The 25,258-nt window shown below is 42.2% G+C and overlaps 1 protein-coding gene across 1 annotated transcript in view; it reads right to left on the bottom strand.

The window, feature by feature from the left end:
- Positions 1-25,258, bottom strand: part of LOC139690775 (globin-like) — a 104,629-nt gene that overhangs the window by 12,543 nt on the left and 66,828 nt on the right. The window contains exon 2 of the mRNA XM_071588333.1: positions 415-832. Coding sequence (XP_071444434.1) covers positions 415-599 — 185 coding nt within the window. The 5' untranslated portion in view covers positions 600-832. The remainder of the gene's footprint in view (positions 1-414; positions 833-25,258) is intronic.

Below are 25,258 nucleotides of genomic sequence, written 5' to 3'. Positions count from 1 at the left end.
TAGAGTACTCCACAGGGTTAATTCAACGATGGACAGTTTCCTGGGCCAGTGGGAAATCGTTTCTGACATTAGTTTATCTGTGTCGGTCAACTTTTTCAGTGGTCTCATCTTTTAAGTAAGATAAAAATTAAGTCTTTGGAATGAACATTTAGATTGTCTACGGCATACGGCACTCAAAATGCCTTCCGTTTTCTCGTTTAGTCCTAGCAAGATCAAAGCATTGAAGGGTTGTGATTTTGCCCTAACTTGCCGAGGACCAAGCGGTCTGTGGAGCCTTTCCGTCCACGACCGCCGGATCCCTCCACCGCAAAAGGTAAACATTCGGGTCCATGCACTCTTCACCTCCCAACCCCCGGGGCGGGCGCGCGTACGCTCAAAACAAATGAATAAAAGAGGCGCCAAGCGCCGACCAACCTGCAGAGGAGTTCCACTCCGTTGCCCTTCATGTCCTGCTTGACGAGATCCCATGTGACCACCACGGCCCTTTTCTGGCGGGGCGTGAGGCCCGTCTCCTCATCAGGCACGTCGGCCGCGGGTCCTTCCATGCTGTCAGGGCCTCCGTCACCGCTACCGAACAGCAAGCTGAGAATGGCACCCATTCGGAGGCGGGAGGGCGTCTTATACCGCCGCTATGGGAACGCACACACACACAGACACACGCGCCCCTGTGCGCGCGCGGTTGCTGCTGCCGCCAACCTCCTCCTCCTTCCGTCTTCTTCTTCTAGCTCCTCCTGCCGCTGCTTGGCCCCAGGGGGGGCGGTGCCCCGGCCGGGGGGAAGGGTCGGTCCGGGGGGGAAGACGAGAGAGAAGACTGAGGCCCGACTGCTGCTGCCTGTCGAGGAGTGGAAGAGAGAGAGCGATATTGAGTATTGAGAGCGGCGGCGATGGGGTTGGGGGTGGGTGGGTGGGTGTATCATCCCCAATAACGGGGGCGGCGGATGCCCGCGGGGCGGAGGGGTCGGGCGAATTAAGACGATGCCGCCCGACCCCCCCGAATCGAACGGGAGGTTCACTCATTCATGCCGTGCTGCGGGGGATGATGATGGACTTCCAGCGAAAAACCTTACGTGCTCGATGGAATCAATCGCCTTGAAATCATAATGGCACGGACTTGCATTGAATAATACAACATTTAAAATGACGGGCAATTTCGGAATTCCTCTGTAAAGAAGTTTTGCAGAAGCACAACGTTTATCAGTCGTCGCTTTTCATTGATTTATTGATTTCCATGGCAGCGCAGCAAACAATGCTCATAGTTTTGTTTTCCGAAAAAGTCATTTTGATGTTTAATCATCTTGTATGAATATCCACTTTTTCGATGAATGCTGCGTATAATCGCTATTCGAATTCGATAAAAAACTTCATTTCCCTGGTCATTACGAAGTACATGCAAGTAAATATTCTTTCTTTCCACCCTGCAACATCTGCTTCGAAGCATTGGAAAAATACCGTTACTTTGAAAGCCTATTTCTAGGATAAATATTTCGGAACTTGTAATATTTGTACTAACTCCATGAACTATTTCTTCTACTAGAAGGTATGAACTTGAATATCTTACCTTTTTTGTCGAGGAGCCACCTGCCGCACCCGTAAAGACATAAATTAGAATGTGATCAACCGAAACCCCCTGAAATGGAAATATTTCACAAAAATTCCGGTATGTTATACGAATAATATAAGATGGAAACATTAAACTTGGAAAGGGCTGAAAAAGGATTGGGAAGTTTCTGTTTTATTGCGTACATGGGTGAGTTCTCATTGTGATAAGCATTTATCATATAGTTCAGCATTAATGAGCACTGAAGTCTGTTTTGCTTTCGTATGTTGCAATTAACACTCTCTTGTAAGAGTACCGAACGATAATACGATATTTATTGTATAAAAGATGCTACGGCGGCCACTTAGGTACACTTGAAGTAACAGTAATGAGGCGTTCTTCAATTGATTATGCCACATAATTAAGAATAAATGGGTCTGCAAGGACATTACTATTGCTTCTTTACGATTTTATAGACAAATATCATTGGTAAGTATTTATTTCTATTTACATATGTTACTAGGAGGTGGAAGGGCTATTAAGGGGGGTACCATTGGTGGTGAGTCGTACTATGTAGAAATGCATGCGTTTCTTACTGTATGACATATAACTAAGCATATGAATTCCAAAACCTAAGTATTTAATTACTGCTGCAGGTCACTAAGACGGGGACCAAGAGGGCACGTGAAAGACTGAATACAAGGGGAGACATGGGATTCATCCTAGGAGATGACCCCGAGATTTTAGTCGCGTTTTCATGCTTTTAAAGGAAACTGGCCTTTTACATAAGATATAAGAACACAACCTGTTAGTCTGCCTTTTATTATCTATTTATTTATTACATTTTATGGGTCTAGTTATTACAGATTTATTATTTTTTTAAACTTTTAATCTAAATTGCCATTAATTTTACTTATGAGTAATAATTCATAAATTAATTGACAGTGGTGCAAAATGACCTTAGCTGTTAACGCACCCTTAAAATCTAAAACTAACTTTGATAACAAACGGACACCATATTTCGGGTTCCCAGAGCGCATCTTCTCGGCACTGCCTGCTGTTACGTCATATCAACCTTTCGCTACGAGTCGTAGTCTGATTGAAACATAGCAATCATTTTTTTTGACATACGAGAGGTAAGATGACGTGGGTAGCCGCTGTTTCTTCATGTGACTGATTGCAAAGTGGGTCCATAGTTTAAAATTAACTGCTGCCTTAGGACATCCTTTGTCAAACCCAATGCGTGCTCTTCTAGGAAGCTGATTCATTTGGACAATCATAGTCGGTGAAATAAAAAAATAGTGTTATTTTGCGCGCCGTGAGACCTACCGCTTTCCTCATTGCCAGCCTTTCCCTGCAGACTGATTACTGTAGTCACGTATATGATCACTATATTTATCCTACTTAATTGGGATGTTTTCCGGGATTTTTTTGTCCCGTTACCCTGTTGCTGTGTGTCATTTGATGTTTCGTGACTGGATCTGGAAACTTATTCAAAAGTAAGGAATTCTCAGGCGTGACCGTGGGTGTTCATGCGGTTCTAGGTCTCAGAGGGGGTGAAGGAGCACCACTTGGAACCGACCAGTCCGCACCATCACCCGAGGCAAAGAACTGCGGTACCTTGATGACACCTGACCCATCAAAGTAAACCTCGTCCAAGGCTGGTAGGTGATATACCTTCTTGTTTACCGTCTGGTTCGACGCTGGAAACCTGAAATTCCATCTTCTGTCGCGGCCTTTAGCATTTCATTGCATCTCAATATCTTCTCCGTCCACCTATTCTCTCCTCATTGATTTTTCACCGAAAAAACCTCCTCTCTTCTCACAGCTAATTTTAAACTACGTTATTAGTCTTCCTCTCAACCCAAAATATATATTTTTTCATTATCACGACTCGAAAGCCTCGAATCCCATTGTTATTCCTTTTCGTAAAAGACCAGCTTCGGGATCCATACAGCGGCAAGCTCCATCTTAAAATCGCCTCTAATCTCTTCTTTACGTCCCTTACTTATGTTACCTGACAACAATACTCGTTGGCAATTAGGATAGCTTTAAGCGAAATAAAAAGAAATAACGGCCCTTTCCTAATCTGCTCGGACTCCTTGAGCACGCCACAATCGATATCAGTATTCTCATCAATATACCCGATACTTCAGTAGATCCAATCCATCCTCCTATCCCTCAATAAAAAAGGGAACAGGGTATCCTTGATGCGGACCCTTGGCCATGTAGGAATCACTGGCAATGAGGCAGCCGACAAATCAGCAAAGGAAGCCCTAGGGAAACTCGACACTGATTCCACGTTGATACCTGTGGAGGACCTGTGAAGACCGCGTTACAGAACTTGGTTTTAAACCATTGGAGGGAAGCTTGGTGGCCCGTGGGTAACAACTAACAAAGGGCAATAAAGGTTGCCGTTTCGGCAGGTCACGATCACTCGCTTGAGGATAGGACTGTGCCCTCACGTCTACGAGTGTACCACTTCACGGAAGTGAAGAGGTACGAGTACGTGATCTGCCCTAGACGGTGAAACATATTTTGACGCAATGCAACAAATACCAGAGGGTCAGAGACACTTGTAAAGTAAGGGGTGATTTAAGTAATGTTTTACGGGATGACTCTTTAAGTAGGGTTTTAACATTTTAATGGAAACGCCTAATTGGAAAACTATTGTTGTGGGGTCCTTTATTTAGGGCTTTTGGTTTTAAATATTTATGTATTTCTTTATATATATATTTATTAAAAGGGTATTGAGGTTATAAACATTTTGACAGTGGTGCAAAATGACCATAGCTGTCTACGCACCCTAAAACCCCAACTACCACTGACAATTCCCGTCTTCTTGCAAGTTTTTAGCCAAGGGTATCTTCTCGATAATTCCCTACCACTTCGTATATTGTCCTCTGAAACACGCGTAATGTTCAACCTGCTCTGGTTCATTCCGTTCCATCTATACACTCATGTTTAATTACCTGCCTTCTTATTCCTCTAGAACCTTCTTACGAGGGTAGGCTGAAAATTAATGCTCACATGCTTTTAGACTACAAACAAAAACAAATAGCAAGATCGGGCAAAAATTATATTAAAGTACAACTTTTAAGTTTCAAAATCATATATTCATCTTTCAATATAGTCGCCGTTAGGCTAACACATTTCTTCCAACGTGCAACAGTCGCCGTTAGGCTAACACATTTCTTCCAACGTGCAACAAGTTTTTTCATTCCGTCACTGACAAACTCTTACGACTTTTCTCGAATCCAGGACTTGACAGCTGCCTTCACCTCATCGACCGAGGTGTAGTGGTTGCCCTTGAGGTGCCTCTTGTGTTGAGGGAAAAAATAAAAATCGCAAGGTGCTGAATCGGGGGAATAAGGAGGGTGTGGAATCGGTTCAAAATTCAAAATTTGCTGAAAAAGTTCTTGAATCAATGATGATTGGGAAGTTGTACATTCCTGTGAAAGATCTTGCCAAGAACGAAAGACCTCCGCTGCAAATCGAAGGCGTCCATATGCAATTCTTCGCCGATCGAGCTATGATCGAGATGCCACTGCTCCATTGGAGCCAACTTGGTAGAGAATGTACCGTGAACTTTAGTCATTGGCAAAAAAATAAGTTGTGAATAACTTTCGGGGCACCCTTGACATTGGTTCCATTTGGCTATAAAATTACTAAGCTATGCTAATTTTATTATGATCTGAAAACGGAAAGACGCTTAGCGCTTGAAATTTAAATGTCACATTTATTTTAGTATTTCCGGTTGAAAATGGAGTTATTACAGTTTAATTGTTTTTATTTGAAATACTGCCACTTTTTATGCGTTAATCGTGAATTTTCTCGAATATTTACCTGTATATAATTTTCCCAGTGGTAACCAAGGTACCGCTAAGGGAAATGAGGGTTGCTGCCCCGTATCTTGTTCAATTATTATTACAAAGTTCCCATCCGAAAGTAGTACATAGCGTACTATTGTTTTAGTACCGTTTTTAAGACTTTTAAATAAACAAATTTTTTAAAATGTTTCGAAAATTGAGAAATATTCAGTTTTTTCGTTTCACAGTAATAATCTCGAAGAATAAAATAGTTGCATCAAAGCCTTAAGCCATCCTTCATTTTACTTGACACCCACCAAGGCTGGAAAGTATACCTTTCGAGATGGAAAAATGACAATACTAGGAGTTCCCAAATGTATTTCATCCACTTTTCCCAAAATATCTTCATCTGTTACCATATCCATTTTATTTTCATCTTCATCCGATGCCACAATCGATGGTGATTCTGATCTTCTATCATTTTAAATATATATATATATATATATATATATATATATATATATATATATATATATATATATACATATACATATACAGGTATATATCCCGTAACTGCTATGCTCAATAGAGTTTAGTCTTATACCTTGACTGCTTTTGCGCCACCAATCCCTTGTATTTGATTATTATTTTCTAGAAACCTTCAAATGTTACTTTGAAGACATAGTGGTTGTGTACTCTTTTTATACGAGGATCGGAATACGCAATGTTGGGAATTGTTTATCAACCAACTCAACCCAACCCGCTGCACACCTCCCCGCTGCTTTCCCCTCCTCTCCCTCGCTCCTTCCCGCTGCCCGTGGCCGTTGGGACGAGTGGGAGGTAGAATGAATGCCGTCCTGGGGGAGGTCCCCTGCATCCTAATCGCCGGATTCACAAGGCCTTGCTTCCGCTCTAGCGTCTCCGAGATACCCAAGTGGCCGCATGCGATCTTTAAGGCAGAGGCGTCGAAGAACGGAGAAGAGGAAGTGGGTGCAGGGGCCGCCTTGGGCCGTTACGATCCTTGTTGGCACCACTCCGGGCACCACCTCGGGGCACCACTCGTCTCGCATGTGATATATGGCATCTGAAATTCAGACGCACCGACCGCGGTGAATGCAAATCTATTCGCGAAAACCCTTTCCATAATTTCTATTGCGTAAATTCTTATTCACTAGCGTGGTAATATTCAAATCAGAACATCATTTTCCAATGAAAGCCCTTAGATTTCACAGCAAAAGAGGTGTCCGTGGCTGGAGAAGAAATGATAAAACAGTCGCTCTCGTGAAGAACTACAGTTTTAAGTCCCAACAAGATAAAAATTTGCATTATGAAGGTTGTGGAGGGAACATAAGAACTGGTGCCTTACGTTGGTAAAAGGGTTTTCTAGAATGTGTATATATAAATATATACGTATCTGTGTAGAATATATATATATATATCTATATATATATATATATATATATATATATATATCTATATATATATATATATATATATATATATATATATATACATACACACACGAGGCATATTCATAAAGAAAGGGCCGTTTGCTTATATTTAAATATTGGCCGAACACAGTTTTACTCCTGCAGCGCCATCTACTGATTCATTGAGAAGATATAGCGGCATTTCTTTTGTTTCAGAAGTCGTTTGCTTTTCCGTGCATGCAAACAACAATGTCCGCGACAATCGTTCATCCCGCCAGCTGTGAAGTTTGTTCCGCCATACAATTCTTGTGTGCAAAAGAATGGTCGGCTGCTGGAATTCATCGGGAGTTATGCCTAGTTTATGGACCTACATTTATGAGCGAAGGAAATGTTATAAAATGGTGCCGTGATTTTAAAAATGGACGAACAAATGTCCATGACGAAGAGCGAAGTGGCAGAAATACTTATATCGTGGATACACATGTTTAAAACGGAATAAATCAGAAAAATACTGTTCGCGAATTTATTGAGGATTTTATTTTTTCAAGCTAATATTCGTCTTGTTTCCTCAATGTATACAGATAAGACTCGTGAGATGTAATGCTTCCTTTTTTAATGAACTCAAGTGTTTTATCGCAACATAACTGATTAAAGCCCTTGGCGCAAAAATGGCGCGCGACTATCACGAGGCTGGAAACGCGCAGGATCCCTCTCAGAATCCTGTCGTATCATTTTTTGAAATTTCTGAAACCCTTAGTGATATTTAGTTTGGTTTGAGGAAGCCTGAATCGCCGCCTCCTAGCCACACACTCTTCCATATGCCTTCTCAGGGTAGGCGACGTGGGAATATATTATTGGTGAATCTCGTACCTGCGTGAATATTGGAATGAAAGTAGGTGCAAGTAACTTGCAATGCCTTAATTACGGTGCTATGATTTTTACTCAAAACTAATTAGAATGGCAAATTATCCACTGTATAGCGCCATAACTAGTATAGAGAAGCTATGGCAAATGAATTGTTTAGAGGTGATTATTTGACAAAGAGAAGAAAAGAAGTGCTGGCATTAAAAGAATACTTGTTTTTGGCAAATAATCTTTTAAAAGAGGAGGAAGATGTTGACAGGAATCTTCAATAAAAATGTAATTGTTAATATGAAGTTGTCATATTGTGTGGCCCGAAAACTTGGTCATTGAGCCAAGAGGATAAGTGGATTTTTAGGGTTTCGAGATTTGGGTGTGGAGAAGAATAAAAAACAAAATCGGTGATAGGCATTTTGGATTAAAAGACACGGTTGTTGGGAGAAATTGGAAGGAAAATTTATGTGCGGGAGATTATATTGAGAGGCAGTTTCATGTTTCAAGACTTAGCTGGATGGGAAAATGTTGATAAACCGAAGAAGAGCGAAGAGAAGTTTGGCATTATGGACGAATTGAGGGGAGTCAGGAAATACGAGGGTGGTCTGAAAAGTTTCCGACCTAACAGACAATTCACAAGACATTTTTTCTGAAATTTTCAGAGGTCGGAAAATTTTCAGATCACCCTCGTATATGGAGCTAAAAAGGAATTTATCGTAAAAATCGGTTTTAGAGAATTTTTCTTTTTTAGTGGGCGGGTATCACAAGTCTCGCAGTGCTGAGCCCTTGGATCATATGAAGCCTCTCTTGGCAAAACGACTACGGTTATTAATAATAATAGTCAGGTTATGGTGCCAAGAAGTACGTAGTAGTATTACCCTAGGTACTCTTATTTAGCACTATGCCATAGCTGCTGCTACTGAGGAAACAGTATCAAGTTTTCTTGGCCTGGGCACCCATCCATGGTTCGTGACATCAAAGTTGGAGATTAACATTGGCGAGTATTCTGGTAACATCTTTTTCCTGAACATGAGGATTAATTCCAATTGGATTATGCAATGGGTAAATATGTCGTGCGAGCATCTTCCCTCCGCGTCCAAAGAGCGTGTATCCGAAGGCGAACCGAATTGCGTTTGCCGGAGTAAACTGAACTCTGTGAGGTCACGAAAACCTCTTTTCGGAGCATTTCTCGTGCATATTTCAGGACACCACTACTCCGGGAATTTTTTATTCATTTCGTTAATTGGCGTTGACCAGTGGTCACACACTTATTCTTTGATCCCCAGTTCCACTTTTCGATTTGGAGCACAGGTTAATAAATGTCACCGAACCGTAATTCACTGACGAGGGTCTCATTTGTGACGTTCCTTCGTCCTCCCCAGCGAATAATAAACGCAGGTGAGCTTGGGGAAATTATGCGCTGAGAGATAAAGACCTACCTAACTGATGGAACACACACTGTGGGCGTCACGACGTGAATGGTGTGTGAACGGGGCCAGCTGGATAATATCTAGGGACAAGTTCCTGGAAATACCGTCTGCCACCACCCATGTACTTTCCCGGGCGAAGAGTCGGCTAATTTCATGTCCGTTTGCATGTCATCGAACAACACTCGAACATCGATCGACCTCCGATCGGTCGGACTCCAATTAGACTTGGTTGCGTTGTCTCCGTCGAGTGCGGAACGTGTGATACGGAGGTCGTCCGTCCAATCAAGTGAGTCAATTCCCACCGCACCTCCCGCACTTGCTCGCAATCATTTTTACTGATTGGCGGAGTGGTGGTCTCCGCATCCGAACCGCTCTCAGCGAAATGCATGGCGCAAACGTTTTGGAGCGTGAGCTTACGTTCTGGCGCTCAGTATTTCTTCGATGTCCATGCCCAAGGCAGTCGGAACGCGTTGTCTGCCCTGATGGATGAGGATAGACCTCGCACGGAACTAAGCTCTAAACGACGTGTGAATTTCACCCATAATCAGTGTTGAAAAATCAGATGGCCAATTCCTTTCCATAAGGGGTATGTTTCTTAAAGTTACAAGTCTATTTATAGGAGTCTTCAATTTAATACATAAAGCCTTAAAATTCGCATATTATATAATGCAGGTAAGTTATGAGAGCCGCATCATTTATTATCATCCGCGGACTTCGAATGTTTAATTTGCAAGTACTTGTTAACCAAATCGTAGATTGGAGGAACGCGTCCAAGCAGATTACCGAAGAACCACAAGAGTTTTAAGTGCTGAGTATGAAGTGCTTAGAGTTCGGGTTCGAGCCCGGAGTCCTGCCCCGCTGACGCAAACGCCCTTCCCATTAGGCTGCCGCAATGCCTCCTTCCATGTGAAATGTTTTAAAGAACTTTGGATTTGCCCGTGGAGGGGAGAACATAAAAAATTTAGAATGTCAAGCGCTTGGCACTTCAGCAATTTAGAAATTTTATCGTGGGGTGCGCTTATCATCGGAAAACCTTTTGTGTTACGCATGTATTTGGTAAAATAATGAATTAAATAATGGTATTGCAAAAGTACGTTGATTTAAAGAGCAACTTTCAAATACTTTTGTGTGTCTATTTTAAATAACTTCGTGATTCTTAAAATAAGCGCAGGCTAGCAAAGAAAAAGTGGTTTCGGTGTATTTATCGAAGGCATATTCCACCATAGTAGCCCTCTACTATAACGGTGTATCTATTGGATGCCCGAACCACAAGTCATCGAAAATAAATGGAGACATTTGTCATTGTGCCAAATTTCATCGCATTCTTGAAAATAAAATACGACCTAACTCTGGACCGAAAAGAAGAGAATCGATGGTACGTTACCTTACCCACTGTTCGATTTCTCGGTTTGGATTATTTTATTTTAAATTATTATGATTAATGCGAATTTGAAAATTCATTAGCATGAACATTTCAACTTTCACAAACGTTTGCATAAAAAGTATTAGAAAGCCATTTTAAAACTAAAATGACAGTCAAAAAGTTAAAATACTATGCAATAAATATACATACTACGTATATCTATAGTATATCTATGCAAACATAAGTTTAGAGAGAAATGGTTAAATTGATGTGCCGTACAAAAAGATGAGAGCACTTACAGGAAGTAAAAAGGGAAAAGTTTTGAAACCAATCTAAGATAAGTCAGAAAAAATATGATTTGAACGAAAGAAGATACGAGAGATATGGGAAGAATGTAAAGAGGATACAATTCATATAGTAAAGACATTAGGATAACCAGTTAAGATATATCGTAGAAAGAAAATATGACGCTAACGTAGAGAGCTTTGGTCCTGAGTTACTCGATGGCGAAATAGAAAGGGCTTTAAGGGAATTGAAATGAAATAAGGCTGGGGGGGTAGGCAATATTCCCTCGAAACTACTTTCAGGTTTAGGGGAATATGGAAGGTGGTTTTCATGGACTAATTCGTAGCATTTATGAGGGAGGAAATTGGTCAAAAAATGTCGTCAGAATATTCGATGTTTGCAGGCTTAACTTGGTGGAAATCTATTAAGAATTAATTAAAATACCAATGTATCTTTCCAATCACTTTTATTCGGTACAACTAGTACCGAGTAAAATTGAGTGGAAAGATACATTGGTATTTTTACTTAAATTCATGTCTCAAAAAAAAAGAAAGGCAGCCATGTGTAAGGACTACAGAAAAATAAATTAGATTTCGTGCTCAGCTGATGTGGTTCTCAGGATCGTCACTAAGAGGATGGAGAGCAGAGAGGATGATTATTTAGGGGATGACCAGTTAGTACCCAGGAAGGTGAAAGGCACGCGAGACGCCATCGAAGTAATGAGGTAACTTATAAAGAGGAACATAGGATGCAATCAGGACGTATTTTTCTATCCAGTAGATTTTGAAAAGGCGTTCCATAGAGTTAATTGGGTATATTTAATGTATGTAGCGCAGAACGTAGAGGTGATTGGCAGGATAGGAGAATTATCCGCAACCTGCACATGTCACAAAGTGCTCCGGTGAAAACGACCAATGGAGATATATTACTGTTTCAGGCTTCACTTCGTGGAAGTATTTCATATCCATACTAAAAAGACTTGGTACTTTTCCAATTTTATAATACTAATCTGTGGAAAAGTGCGGTCTTTTTAGCATGGAGACGAATAGAGAGTTGGGATTTTTACAGAGACTGAATCAGGGTTCGGGTATCCAGGGTGTCACAAGAAAATCAGGAACCCGTTCTTTGGTGCAGTGTGATGGGATGGGAAAGTCTTCAAGTGAAGTCAAGAGTCCTCTGCACTACCATCACAACAGCTGAAATAGCCTCGTTGATAGTTGGTGACTATGTAGACGACTCTGGATGAAAGTGGGTAAAAGGTGGATAATGGCGCAAAACAAGTTTAAATATACAATTGTAACTGCCACTAAGGGCAAAATATTTTAACTGCCTTTGCCTCGGGTTATATAGCGGAATCGAGTACTCTCCATGTATATTTAATTGTTTAATAGTGAAACGAGATGGTGCAGAGGCTGATGTACTGGCTTCCCATGCTGTATTTTCAACAGTATGCACAGTGCCAACACTAAGGGAACTATTATCTGCTTAATATCCACACGACACAGTAACTTACAGCCAAATCTTTTCATGTAACAACCAATAGACTCTGGGACACTTTGCCAAAGAACACTAAACTTTGCCAGTCACTCACTTCATTCAAAAACAAACACATACACTACCATGATTCTACATGGCGAAAACACTTCTCTATAAATCTACTTTATTGCAGCCATAAATCATCTCAATTCCTCTTAACCTGCGCCATTTCTGATCATCAACTTTACCTTGCTGGAAAACATATGGTGACCTATTTTACTTTACTATGTAACGGCACTGTGAAAGGAAAAAGGACACCCAGGGATTGTGAGCCGCTCGAAGTGTTGTCAGCTAATGTACAATCCTGAAGTCATAGAATTAGAGAAAAGATAAACAATAAGTGAATTATAAAATAGATGGGATCGAATGAATCATTTCAGAGAATGCCAAATACTTAATGTGTCACCCTAACATAAAACCTTTCATGGGGTACATACACGCACCAGAAGAATATATGGGTCAGCCTAAAAGAAGCAAGGTGTCACTATACGGGTTTTAGGAAAAATGTTACAAAAAGGTAAGAGAGAATGTTACTTATCTCACTTTAGTGAGGCCACATTTTGAATACACGGCGAGAATATTGGATCCATGGGAGAAAACGTTCCTTTAGTAATTGGAAAAGGTTAAGAGAAAATCCGACAACTTTTTGAAAATTGCTATGCCAAGAAAATAAGCATGACGCGTGCGTCGGAGGGATCAGGCTGGAAGCCACAATATCCTCTGAGAGAGAAGACAAGACTCAAAAAGTGTTTCATAAAGAAACAGGACACGCTTGAGTTTTCTCGAGATACCGATGGAATTATTCTGGGACCAAATTAAATTGGTTGAATCAAACACCGCGGTAGAATACTTCATAGGAGAGACCTCGTCATCAACTTGTGATTCAGGTGCTCATTCTTTCCTCGCGCGACGCAAAATCATAACAAAATCGAACTCGAGCACCTAAATATATCTATTAAAATACACACTTTTAATAATTTAGTCAATCATTGAATGATGTATAGAGATATTAATGCGTGTGTTTGTTAGTGAGCTAATACATATTCAGATGGATATATGAGCTATTCATGGACAAATATCTATTGCCTGGCTCCCTTGCCCTTGCGGAGGCTTGCAGGGTATCGTGTAACTGTATATATCTTTATATCACGCATATTGCCCAATGGTTTCATCGAGTATATCTTCCACTTGTAAAACATGGCCGAATGAATGATGATTATCAACCCTCTGTGTATGATTCAATAATATACATTTCCGTTTGTTCGTAATGAAAAAAATATCGACACGGTGCCGATGCATCTTCATGGCGTAGCAGTGTCCGCGACACAATCCTAGGTGTTTCTCCTCTATGGAGTCATACGAGACGGCGAGAGTACATACGTATTTTCCGTGGTGTCAGTTTCTCCGGTCCTACCCCCTCCCCCTCTTCCCCACACACACACACGAGGGGCGGGGAGGGGATCCCCTTTTTATCGGGGCGACGGAAGGTGAATCCCGAGGAGGGTGGCGAAGGAGGGGAGGGGGCATTCGCCAAGAACCCCCACCCCCTCCCCGCCCGCCGACAAACAATGACACCGAGGGCACCTCCCTCCTTCCGTCGACACCCTCTCATTATGGATTCTCCCCGAAGGAGATGGGACGTGCAGATAGGAGAAAACAATGAGAATAATGATGATAATTGTGATAATGAAATACGAACGGGCCATGTTCCTCCCACGTGTGATTTGTTTTAATGTCTCCCCCTCTAATTGGTCCTTTCCTCCCGACAAACCCCAACCTCCCCTTCCACTTCCACCGTTCCGTCTGGACGCGTGGAAAGTCCCATAAGGTGACGTTTCGCAATGGCGACGGTGATTGATTCGGCAATGTTCGAATTAAACCTCCGCTAAATTCAGAGCGCAACGCCATGCTCGACCTAGCGTTATGTCGATATTGTTTTGATGCTGCCAAGGTTATTTCACTTCAAAATGTCTATTTGACATTTTAGGGAGCACTTGAGATGAATATACAATCTGTAGGTTTTAATAATGTTGGAAATTTGCTAATGATGTGATTATTAATTAAATGTGCGGTAGGTCTAATTTGTCGTCGTGCGTCAGTTTACCGTACTTCGATAGGTTTGTTGATAAGAGGAAAGTGATAATTTCCTAAATTTTAAAAACAAGTAGGGCATTAGAGAGTTGCTGCTCCTAAGGTGTTGGATAAGTGTTTGATGCCAATTGTTGGATAGAATACTGGCTGAAAACGAGGCTACTTAAAAAATTGTTACAATAAATGCCAACAGAGCGTCTCAGTTGGCATTTATTCCAGTCCCTTGTCGTTGGTATCTAAAAAGGAATTTTAAACCTCTCGTTTCTATTGATAATAGTACTAAAAAATTGGGTTAGGTTCTAGCATTAAGTAAATTGGTTTCAACAAGAAGTGTAGTTTCGAAAAACTTGAAGGGTGCAATAACTTAGGAAAAATGGCATCCCCGTCTGTTCTTACCCGACACTAATGTGATAATGTCGAAAAACGGAAAGTATATCATTGCTACACATTTACAAGTAATCTAGGGAAAGAAATGTTCCTGCTTAGATCTGGTAACATGCCAGCCCTGTGAATAAGAAAATGACCCCTAAAGCAAATGGTAGGGAGTTGAAAAAGACAAGAGAATGAATTCTCGAATAAAATAGACTCTTCCTCATATTGAGGACGACAAAACCTTTGTGACAATTGTTCATAATTTAAATTGAGATCGCGTTTCCATTTGGTCCTGGATTCGTTGAAAATTGTTTCAGAAGGAAAGAAAGCGTGAGGGGAAAGTTACTTGGAGACCGTCCAAAGGAGCCGGCGAGGATCAGGATTTTCGGAAAGTAAGACAGTTCTACATCTATATTGCACCCGGCAAGGCACCGCAAGGGCGTGTGGCGAGGGTTTTAGGTCACCACCCGTAATTAAGAACAAAACCGCATGCAAAACTCGCAAATTCATGCCAATCTACCCACATAAAATCGTATATATTCATGCGAAAACCTTTACAGCTCACATACATGCAGATACACATACTGTCTACAAACATACACATGCACCCACGAGTATACCTAAAGTCTACGCAACGTTTATTCTTGTCCTGACTTGTGAATTAAATGCCTTGTATATTTCTATCATGACTTCGATTTCCGACTAAACTTACTTCTTCAGGACGGCTTCGAATGTGTTATGCGACCCCCCTTCCCCCATCTGGAGTGTCTCTTGATGAGCAACGCACACCCGAGCATGCTCAAACACATTTAAGAAATGGCGAGGATTTATTTCTGAGAAGTGAAGCGCGAGCTATTCATGTCTTGTTCACTTTAAAGTCTCCTCAACGGTCACAACTGACTGATCGATGCTAACCACGGACCCGAGAAGCAGAGAATGAGAGTATTCACGAAAGCCTTCCAATAAGCCATTACCAAATGATATGGAAACTAAAACTGTATGGCATTAACGAGTAATCGGTTCACTGCTTCTATGATAATATAAGGCTTGTATAAAAAGTATTGGTAACAATTTCTTTTCTGACGTGTGCGTGAAGTTCTGAATTCAACCGTCCGTTGTGCGTGCGCATTATCGTATTGGCATTGTTAAGGTGATAGTACATATCATTATCAATAAAAATTTGGTGATGCGAAAGACCTGCGCTAAATTAGTCCTCCCGAAGGCCTTTATGGACGACCAAGAGCAGAGTCGAGTGTGTCTGCTTGCGAAGACCTTCTGCAACGGTATCGCGACGATTCCCCAATCCCCGTAATGTTCTAAATTGGCAACAGCAGACTATTTCCTATTCCCAAAAGTGAAATCCTACCTCCCTTAAAGGACACCATCGTGGGACCCTAAGAGCCGTCGAATAAGCTTGCACGCGTACCCTTAAGCACCTTCTGGAATCCCCCTACCAGGGGGCCTTTGAGCCATGGAAAAGCCGCTGGCGTGAAGAGTACGTAAACGCTCAAGGGGAGTACTTTGAAGAATTTGGAGGCATCGTAGCAATATCTAAAATAAACCTATTTACCTGGCAATCTTCCCGATAATTTTAATGAAAACCATGTAGATATCGGCCTAGGCATGAAGTATGTCCATTCGCTGATGGTCTCAGCTCGAAAGAGAAAGATTTAGCATCGCAAATGTTTTCTCGCGCCAGAAGCAGCAATAAATTGCTCGGCTATGACACAATATTAACCCGCATAATAAAGATTCCAGTTTATGGCGAGCTAATGTTTCGCCATTTAGGAAATATTTCGGGTTGTATCAACAAAAGGGAATTAGAATGAAGCATCGAGAAGTACGCAGCAATGATATTTTAGAGGAAAAGAAACGGAGCAGACGAAACTAAACGTACAATATTAGAGACCGAACTCTGATAACTCGGAGTATGCCAATCACTTGGGGGCCAACCCTTGTCTATAAACCTTTCATGGGGAGCACAAATCGAAATTTATGTTGGTCCGCCTTCAAAAAAGCTAGATTTCATTTGATGGGTTGTGAGAAGATGTGGATTATGAGGAAGTAAGATGTAATTTCATAAAAATTAGGACGTAATTAAAATAAACAGCAGCGTTGGGTAACCGTAAAAAAATGGTTATATTTATTGGAAAAGGTCTACATACATCGGCTCGGTGAATCAAAGTTGCCAGGAGGAGATATTAACCGTGACGTAGTCATTAGAAAAGCTAAACGAGAACATCACCCCTAGTACTGAGAGTGCCTAATGCAATAAAAACCAATCCCGATAGTCGTAATTAAGGTTATCTTTCAGCCTTTGGTGTCGGGACAACTGATATTTAAAAAAATGTTTAATTTTTAAACGAGATGAGCTGCTTATATTTTCCCAAAAATACGATTGGTTTAACGTTTTGATTCGTCGAAGCGAAACAGCACTGCACGGTCTTTTTCAGCCGGACTGAGTCATCCGATCTGAAACGGAATGAATTATCTAAAACCTCTCCCATTGATTACAAGAAGACCTTTTGATAATATTATGGAAAATGACCTTTCCGTAAAACAGTAAAAGAGAGAACATGAAATTGAGATTAGAGATATAAGCTGTGAGATCAATTTTTAAGATGCCATTTCTCCAACGAATCTCGCTAAAAAAGACACAGAAAACATTTCATTTTGCTAGGAGACCACCTAGTTTGTATCCGGAATTTTATTTACATCTAATTTCAATTTTAACATATGCTGGCAGCTGGCCCGGCAAGCGTGCAGTAATATTGTGAGCGAAAATGATAAATAACCAAGAATTATAACTTTCGACAGTTTTAACTGAATCGGAGGTTTTGGCAATTTTACGCCCTTTTGAAGGTGACGATATAAAACCATCTGAGATTATATGAAACCATCTACTCGGTGACCTCACTAAATAGGAGCAAAGTACAAATGTTGGATAGTTGTTACTCCTGGTCAATATTCAAGTTTCGCTTTTCACAATTACTCCCGAGACTTGGCCAATGTGAAAAGCCAAGATACTGCACCTACATCTACATCTACATCTACATAATACACCGCAAGCCGCCGCAAGGGCGTGTGGCGGGGGGTGTTAGGTCACCAACCGTAAAAACGAAAAATACCACATGCAAAAAACAACACGGAAAATTACACCCCAGCAGCGCACACACTCATGCAAAACTCCCTCCATCCAATACTCATGCAAACACATACACTGCAAAACAACAAAAAACTGCACCCCAGGATACAGCACGAAAGCCATCCTAAAACACGCTAGCCAGGACACAACAAGCAAGAATGTGAAACATCACTACCACATGAAAATGCACCACAAAACACTCTACCCCCCAAAGAGACAGTAAAAGGAAGGGAATGCGACCCAACGTTGCAGGTAGCAGGAATTTCCCCCAATACCTCACGTGAAGGTATTTGTAAATATGATCTTCATTCTTTGAAGCATGAAATTTCCCTGTTAATCGCGAAAATTAAAATCAGATTTATGGCATGGCCGCAGTGTGAAATCACGCTCTCGCCCCGAGCAGTAGGCTGGCAAATAACTCACTCGCGCAAGCGTAGAACCTTCCCCGGTCGTCCCCGTGGTCAGCAGTCCGAGAGGAAGGGACTCCGGGAAGGAAATTAGGTTCCGAGGCGGCGACGCGCTCACCCGGGTGCATGCTTGCGCGTTTCACGCCGCCCTTCCGTCCCTACGCACGGGTGAGCCCTCTTCCATCGCCCCCAGAATCCACCCTCCGACCGACCCGGCCCTCTCCCCCGCCCCCTTCCCGGGGTAAGCGCCCCGGAGGCCAAGACCTCGAGAGAGAGGGAGAGAGAGTTTTGCCCCCTCCCCGGGCGCGCGCGTCTTATTCCACCCTGCTCCCACCTCCACCCCCTCACTCTCTCCGGCGGCTCTCAGCATTCCGGTCGATGGATTGCCACCCCCCTCCCATCTCCCCTTCTCCATCCCCCACACCCAACAACCCCCATGGGGGCGGAGCGGGGGGAAGAAGCACGATGGACCGTGTGAAACGGAGGCACGAGGTCTCAGGTGTGTTCGGGCGAGGGAAGGGGGCGGGTGGGGAATGAGAGGGTCAGGGGCGGCGGTTGAAGTGACAGGGGGGTTCGAGCTTCCCTTTAATACTCCATCCTCGGCTCTCCTGAGCTTGCAACCCGCGAGCGAAAGCATTAGCCTCCCTACCTGTGTAAGGACGTGCTTTCTCTATAGGGAAAAAAGTCTCCCGTTTCGTCAAGTTTCGCATATGAACGAACAAAAAACGTCATATTATTGGATATGCTGGCCTTGGAAACAAGAAAGTTGCGTCACGGCTTGGAACACTTAATGTTAATACGTACAAATCATTCAAGTTTATGGATGAAGTGGAATTATCCTGGCGTCGCCCTGCATTAGAAGGCGAAACCTCGGTGATAAAGCTATGAGGGATACCGACTATCGAACACACACCCATAGACGGCGATCCTTTTCCCTCCCACAGCCCTTCAGAACAACTTTCGCAGGCTTTAAGCGGGGCGATGCGATATTCCCAAAATTGAAATTATATCAGTATCAATAACTGCCTAACTTCATCTTCTAACCTAACACCCCCTGCCCTCAGTCAAGTCGTGGCAACGTGGAGGTTGAGATGCTTAGGCACACGCTTTTTGTTCATGCACGTGCCTTAAGATTTCCCGCCATTGCAATCACGGCCACCATTCTCTGGGAATGGGTGGGTGATTGCTTGCAGTCTGTGATCGAAAGCAGGGGGTGACCGAGGGTCAACTTTCGGAGGACCGGGAGGAAAACTTTGGCCACAATGCCAGATGGGCTGCAAAAGAGATTGATTTCTAGGAAAAGTGTAACTGCCACAGTTTTGTTAAAAGTGAATTTTTATTACGTTTTTGGTTATACTAAAAAATTTTGGGATCAAAATACAGGAAATGTCATGCAAGGGAAATGCCAAATCATGTAAGGTGTTCCGGGGAGTGCCGGTTGAGGGGAGGGAGGAAGGCTCCCTTCGCTACCGGCTTTTTATTCTTGCACGTGCTTTAAATTTCCATCCCATTACGGACAGGACCGCCCAAGTTTTGTATTCTTTCGAACCTAAGGAAACATTCTTTGACTCAAGAGAGTTGTCTGCATATTCTGATAATATCTGCGCAGGTATTCGAGGGAAATAAAACTCTTCCTGCAGAAAATGGGAAAAGTGTTATCACATTTTTGTTTGAGATGCAGCATCCTCAGCAATCTACATCTACATCTACATAATACCCCGCAAGCCGCCGCAAGGGCGTGTGGCGGGGGGTGTTAGGTCACCAACCGTAAAAAAGAAAAATACCACATGCAAAAAAACAACACGGAAAATTACACCCACAGCAGCGCACACACTCAAGCAAAAATCCCTTCATCCAATACTCATGCAAACACATATACCGCAAAACAACTAAAAAACTGCACCCCATGATGCAGCACGAAAGCCATCCTACAACACGGAAGCCAGGACACAACAAGCAAGAAATTGAAACACCACATGAAAATGCACCACGAAACACTCTGCCCCCAAAGAGTCTTTAAAAGGCAGGGAATGCGACCTAACGTTGCAGGTAGCAGGAATTTCCCCCCGCGGAGAGGGACGAGGGATTGAAAGGGAAACTTAAAAACAGATGAACAGAACACGAATGAGGTCATTCGGGAAGAATGTGTTATTATAACAAAACACATAAGGTTAGTGGAAGAGCATGCATTTAAATACAACTAATTATTTTTTAGACGCTGAGGGTGGCAAGTGGAATTTTTGCTATCTATAACCCTGCAGTTGCTATCCCGTATTGTCCGTGGGAAGAAGGAGTCCTTGAGTCGGCTAGTTCTGGCTTCTATTTCCCGAATTTTATGTGCATGATCCAAGCGACCAATGTATGTAGGAGTACGAATAATTTGCGAGACCTCGGTGCTGAAACATGCGGATCTAAATTTATTTAATAATTTCAATCTTGCATTGAATCGTCTCTCAGCCAATGATTCCCACCCCAAATCCATGAGCATTTCGGTGACGCTTTGCGTTTTATCGTAGGAATTTTTTACAAAACGGGCTGCCCGGCGTTGAACCTTCTCAATTTCCCGAATGAGACCTTTTTCACTCGGATCCCACACGCTGCATTCGTATTCTAAATGAGGCCTTACAAGAGCGTGGTAACAACGTTCCTTGACCTTCGAGTCACTTTTGCCGACAATGCGTCTAATGAATCCCAATTTTTTATATGCTTGACCGCAGACTTTACGTATGTGAGTCCCCCAAGTTAAGTCTTTTGTGAATGTGACACCTAGGTATTTTACCGTATCAACTACTGCCAGGTCACCTACAGCTAATTTGTAAGCAAATCCCGTTGATCTTTTAAAGAAATTTACCACTGAACATTTATTATAATTTAGAGTCAATCCCCAGTTAGAACACCATTTAGTAATGCAACCTAAATCCTGCTCTAGAATAAAACGATCCTCATCCCCAGATATCTCCCGATAGATCACCGTGTCATCCGCGAACATCCTAATTTTACTTTTCACTTCGCGGTTCAAATCGTTAACAAAAATCAAGAAAAGCAACGGCCCGATCACACTTCCCTGAGGTACCCCCGACGTGACTCGAACGCTGTCGGAACTAGCGCCATCAAGGACTACCCTCTGTTCCCGCTCTGAAAGAAAATCTTTAACCCAACTTATGGCGCCCTTGTTTATACCCGCGACCTTTAATTTATGAATGAGTTTACCCTGTGGGACCTTATCAAATGCCTTTTGAAAATCTAAGAAGATAGCATCCACTTGCCTACCTCTCTCACCCGATAAAAGTAAATCATGTGTAAATAATCCTAATTGGGTCTCGCAGGAGCGGGTTTTCCTGAATCCGTGTTGATTGTCACTTAAAAAGTTAATATTGTCAAGGTGTCTCATTATTGAACTGACAATTATGTGCTCTAAGATTTTGCAACAGATAGAAGTGAGAGATATAGGTCTGTAATTACTGGGATCCTCCCTGTCACCACCTTTAAAAATAGGCGTTATTTGCGCGGTTTTCCAAATCTTAGGTACTTTGCACTCTGAGAGGGATTTTTTAAATATAAACTCAAGGTACGGGCCAATGTTTGGAGCTAAATGTTTTATCACCCTAGCTGGTATATTTTCGGGACCCGGGGATTTGTTGGGTTTAATCTCGTTAAGCAATTTTAGAATTCCTTGTTGGTCCACTGTTATTTTTTCCATGGGTGGAGTATGTATTGTTTCTTGGAGATGTGCGGTGGCAACATCATTCGAGAAAACGCTTTGGAAGAATGAATTTAGGATGTTAGCTTTACCCTCACTGTCTGTATGAATTATATTGCTACAATCCCTTAAGCAAGCCACGGTTTGTTTACTCCCATTTACTTCCCTAACATATGACCAGAAAGCTTTGGGGTCAGTGTCCAAGTGCTCGCAAAGTACTTTGCGTTTAAAGTCCAGTAAAGCGCTACGTAATTGTGTTTTGGTTTCAATTTTAGAGGATCTATATGTGTCCCATAATTGTTTATTCTCAGGGGATGATGTGTTCACGCCTGCCCTCTTTACCCTAGAGTGTAGCATTCTCTGCTTTCGAAGGGCTTTTCTAACGTCTTTATTGTACCACCTGGGGTCGCGATTTGCTTTAACGTATTTTATAGGTATGAAATCTACGATTCCTTTTTGCATGATATTGACAAATTCTGTCCAAGTTTCTTCCACGTTGACATGACTTAAGCGGGTTTTGAACTCGGGTAGTGAAGAGTTTAATTGATTGGCAAAAGATTCAAAGTCTGCTTTATGGTAATTATAAATTTTTCTTTTTGGTTTAACAATCATTTTTATTTCTATGTCCAAGAGGACATTAATTGCTTTATGGTCACTCAAGCCCTCATCAGTTGATACACTAATAATTCCTTCAGGCGTGTTTGTAAGAAATAGATCCAATATGTTCTTTCCACGGGTGGGCATGCGTACTGCTTGATGGAGGGAGTTTCTTTGAACCAATTTTATCATGGAATTGCAAGATTCGCGATCGCGGGTCCCAGATTTAACGATATTGTTGTCCCAATCTATACCAGGGAGGTTAAAGTCGCCACCAATTATGTTTATGCTGTTGTTATATTTACGTGTAAAATTGTAAATTTGATCGTTGAGGGTGTGAAGTGTTTTCAAATCTGAGTCTGGAGGTCTGTAGAAAGAGCATAAATTTATGTTGGGTTGATTGGTCCGTATTAAGGTGCACCAAACACTTTCTATGTTATTATTTTCAAATGAAACTTGCCTGCTTTCAAAATGACTTTTAACTGCCACGAAAACCCCTCCTCCGGGTCTTGTATCTCTATCGTGTCGGTAAACTTTGAAATCTATTGGGAAAATTTCTTGGTCGTTTATGTCATTGCACAGCCAACTCTCTGTGCCTAATACTATATCAGCGGAATGAGTTTGGATTATGTGTTCTAGATCCGCTGATTTGTTCTTGAGGCTTCTGCAATTTATAACAAGTATAGTTAAGTTATTTTGATGTTGAATAACGTCCTTATTTGTGCCTGACTGTAGTTTAGGACGCCTTTGTGGGGAAGTGCGTGTCACAATTCTTTCTAAATCAATGCCAGTGTTGTCGGTGACTTTTATATTTTTATTAATAATATTATACGCGCTATCCCCAGATGTTACTGACCCACTAAGTGACCTGCCCTTTATCCTAAAAAAGGCCTACAGTGGTCGAGTATCCTATCCGCCACCTTACTCGCCGCTTCCGCCGTGTAATGGACCCCAGATCGGTTAAGGGGAGTCCTGCAAGATCGGAGGGTTGGTCTCAGGTCGACGAAGGAGGCTCCTATGTCCGAGCAGAATCTCGATAGTCTCTGGTTTATGCCTTCCACTCGGCTCCAAACCAGAGACCCGCGATCCTCCCTCGGAACGATGCTGCAGACCGTTAGTCCCAGCCGAACCCCCTCGACGCCCTGGACGCGCTTCACCTCGGAGCTCAGTTCCCTAAGGGAACGGAGGACCTCCTCGGATCCACGGTCCGTGACGTCGTTGGTGCCCACATGGGCCACGACCTGCAGCCTAGAGCACTTCGTGCCTTTGACCGCCGCCTCGATCGCCTTCGTCACCTGAGGGACTCCTCCGCCTGGTATACACCAGGCGGTCACCCGTTGATCGGCGCCTACGCGGCGCGCCCTTTTCCTCAATGGAACCATTACACGACGGACATTCGAGCTACAAGCGAGCAATATGGTAGTTATGCTGAAGACGGAATTATTGAGAAGAAAAGAGAAAGTATTTGTCCATAGTAGGACATCCATACTTAATAAATCAAGTTAGGAAAAAAACATATCACGAAAAATGTAAACGTTGTATGATACACGGGGTTTTTGCTCTTACGGAAGTAATCGTCAGCATCGCTTAAAAAAAAGAGACGTTTTTGGCGTGATATGGTGGAATATCATAATTAATTAAAAATTAAAAAAGTTGTCAATTTTTAATTAGTCAGCATCGCTGCTGCTCTATTAGAGGATATTATTGGATAACGTACAGCTAACTATCAGAAACTTATAAAAATATCATTTGGTACTATCCACACAGCGTTAACAGAAAACTCACAAACGATACGTGCTTTTGTGCGATAAGTTATTTGCGTAGGTTCCCCGGAATGCACCCCAAATACGCAATTATCTCGCGAAAATCAATGAGGTGTGTGTTCTTTATCCCCATAAGCCTTCCACCGCTCTCGACGAGATAAGATTCAGTCTCTGATTTTCTTCCTTTCTGCTTCCAGAACTCCCCGAAAGACCTCTTTTTGCCGTTGGCGGAATTTTTTAAAGCGCGAGCGTCTTCTCCAGTGAAACTTAAGAATCACTTCGAATTTTTTTCTCGCATGTTATTTTGTCGAAGACGCTACACTAAAGAATGCTTGAAGATTGCAAACGATTCCTTAATTTCTTAAATAAAACGGAGGAGTTTGCTGCTCTTGGGTGACGAGTACAATACAGTCGTCACAGTGTTAAAACAGAGTCACCCTGTTGGCTGTAAACATGCTGGGAACCATTTGTTAAATTAAGAATTAGAAATCAAAGCGATATACAAATCATTCGATCAAATCTAGAATGTTGCTTTATGTAACAACATTACGTGGGAAGCAAACGCTGCAATCGAACAATAAAGATGCATAACTCCCGGTGGTTGTTCACCGAATGGGAAAAGATCTCTCTGCATCTACGTAATACCCGGCAAGGGCATGTGGCGGGGGGTATTAAGTCACTAGTCATGCATACACAGTCCCAATCATATCGCCTCTATACAAATAAAAAGTTTGATCATGTACTGGAACAAAGTTAATCACACGAAAGAAGGTACTTATATGTAAGAATATTGAATAACAGGGTGCATTAATTCAAATCATGTGGGAGAACTGTTTAAAAGATGGGTATTTTAAATAAAAAAATAACATGCAGGATATCGACGCAATTTAAATATACTGCCAATTCTAATTATCTCCCCCCCGCGGGTAGGGGGATAG

The sequence above is a fragment of the Hetaerina americana genome, unplaced genomic scaffold, assembly GCF_022747635.1.
Source record: "Hetaerina americana unplaced genomic scaffold, ioHetAmer1.1.p SCAF_3, whole genome shotgun sequence".
Taxonomy (NCBI): Eukaryota; Metazoa; Arthropoda; class Insecta; order Odonata; family Calopterygidae; genus Hetaerina; species Hetaerina americana.
Note: the sequence above shows the minus strand (reverse complement) of the source record. Positions and strands in the feature narration are given on the sequence as shown.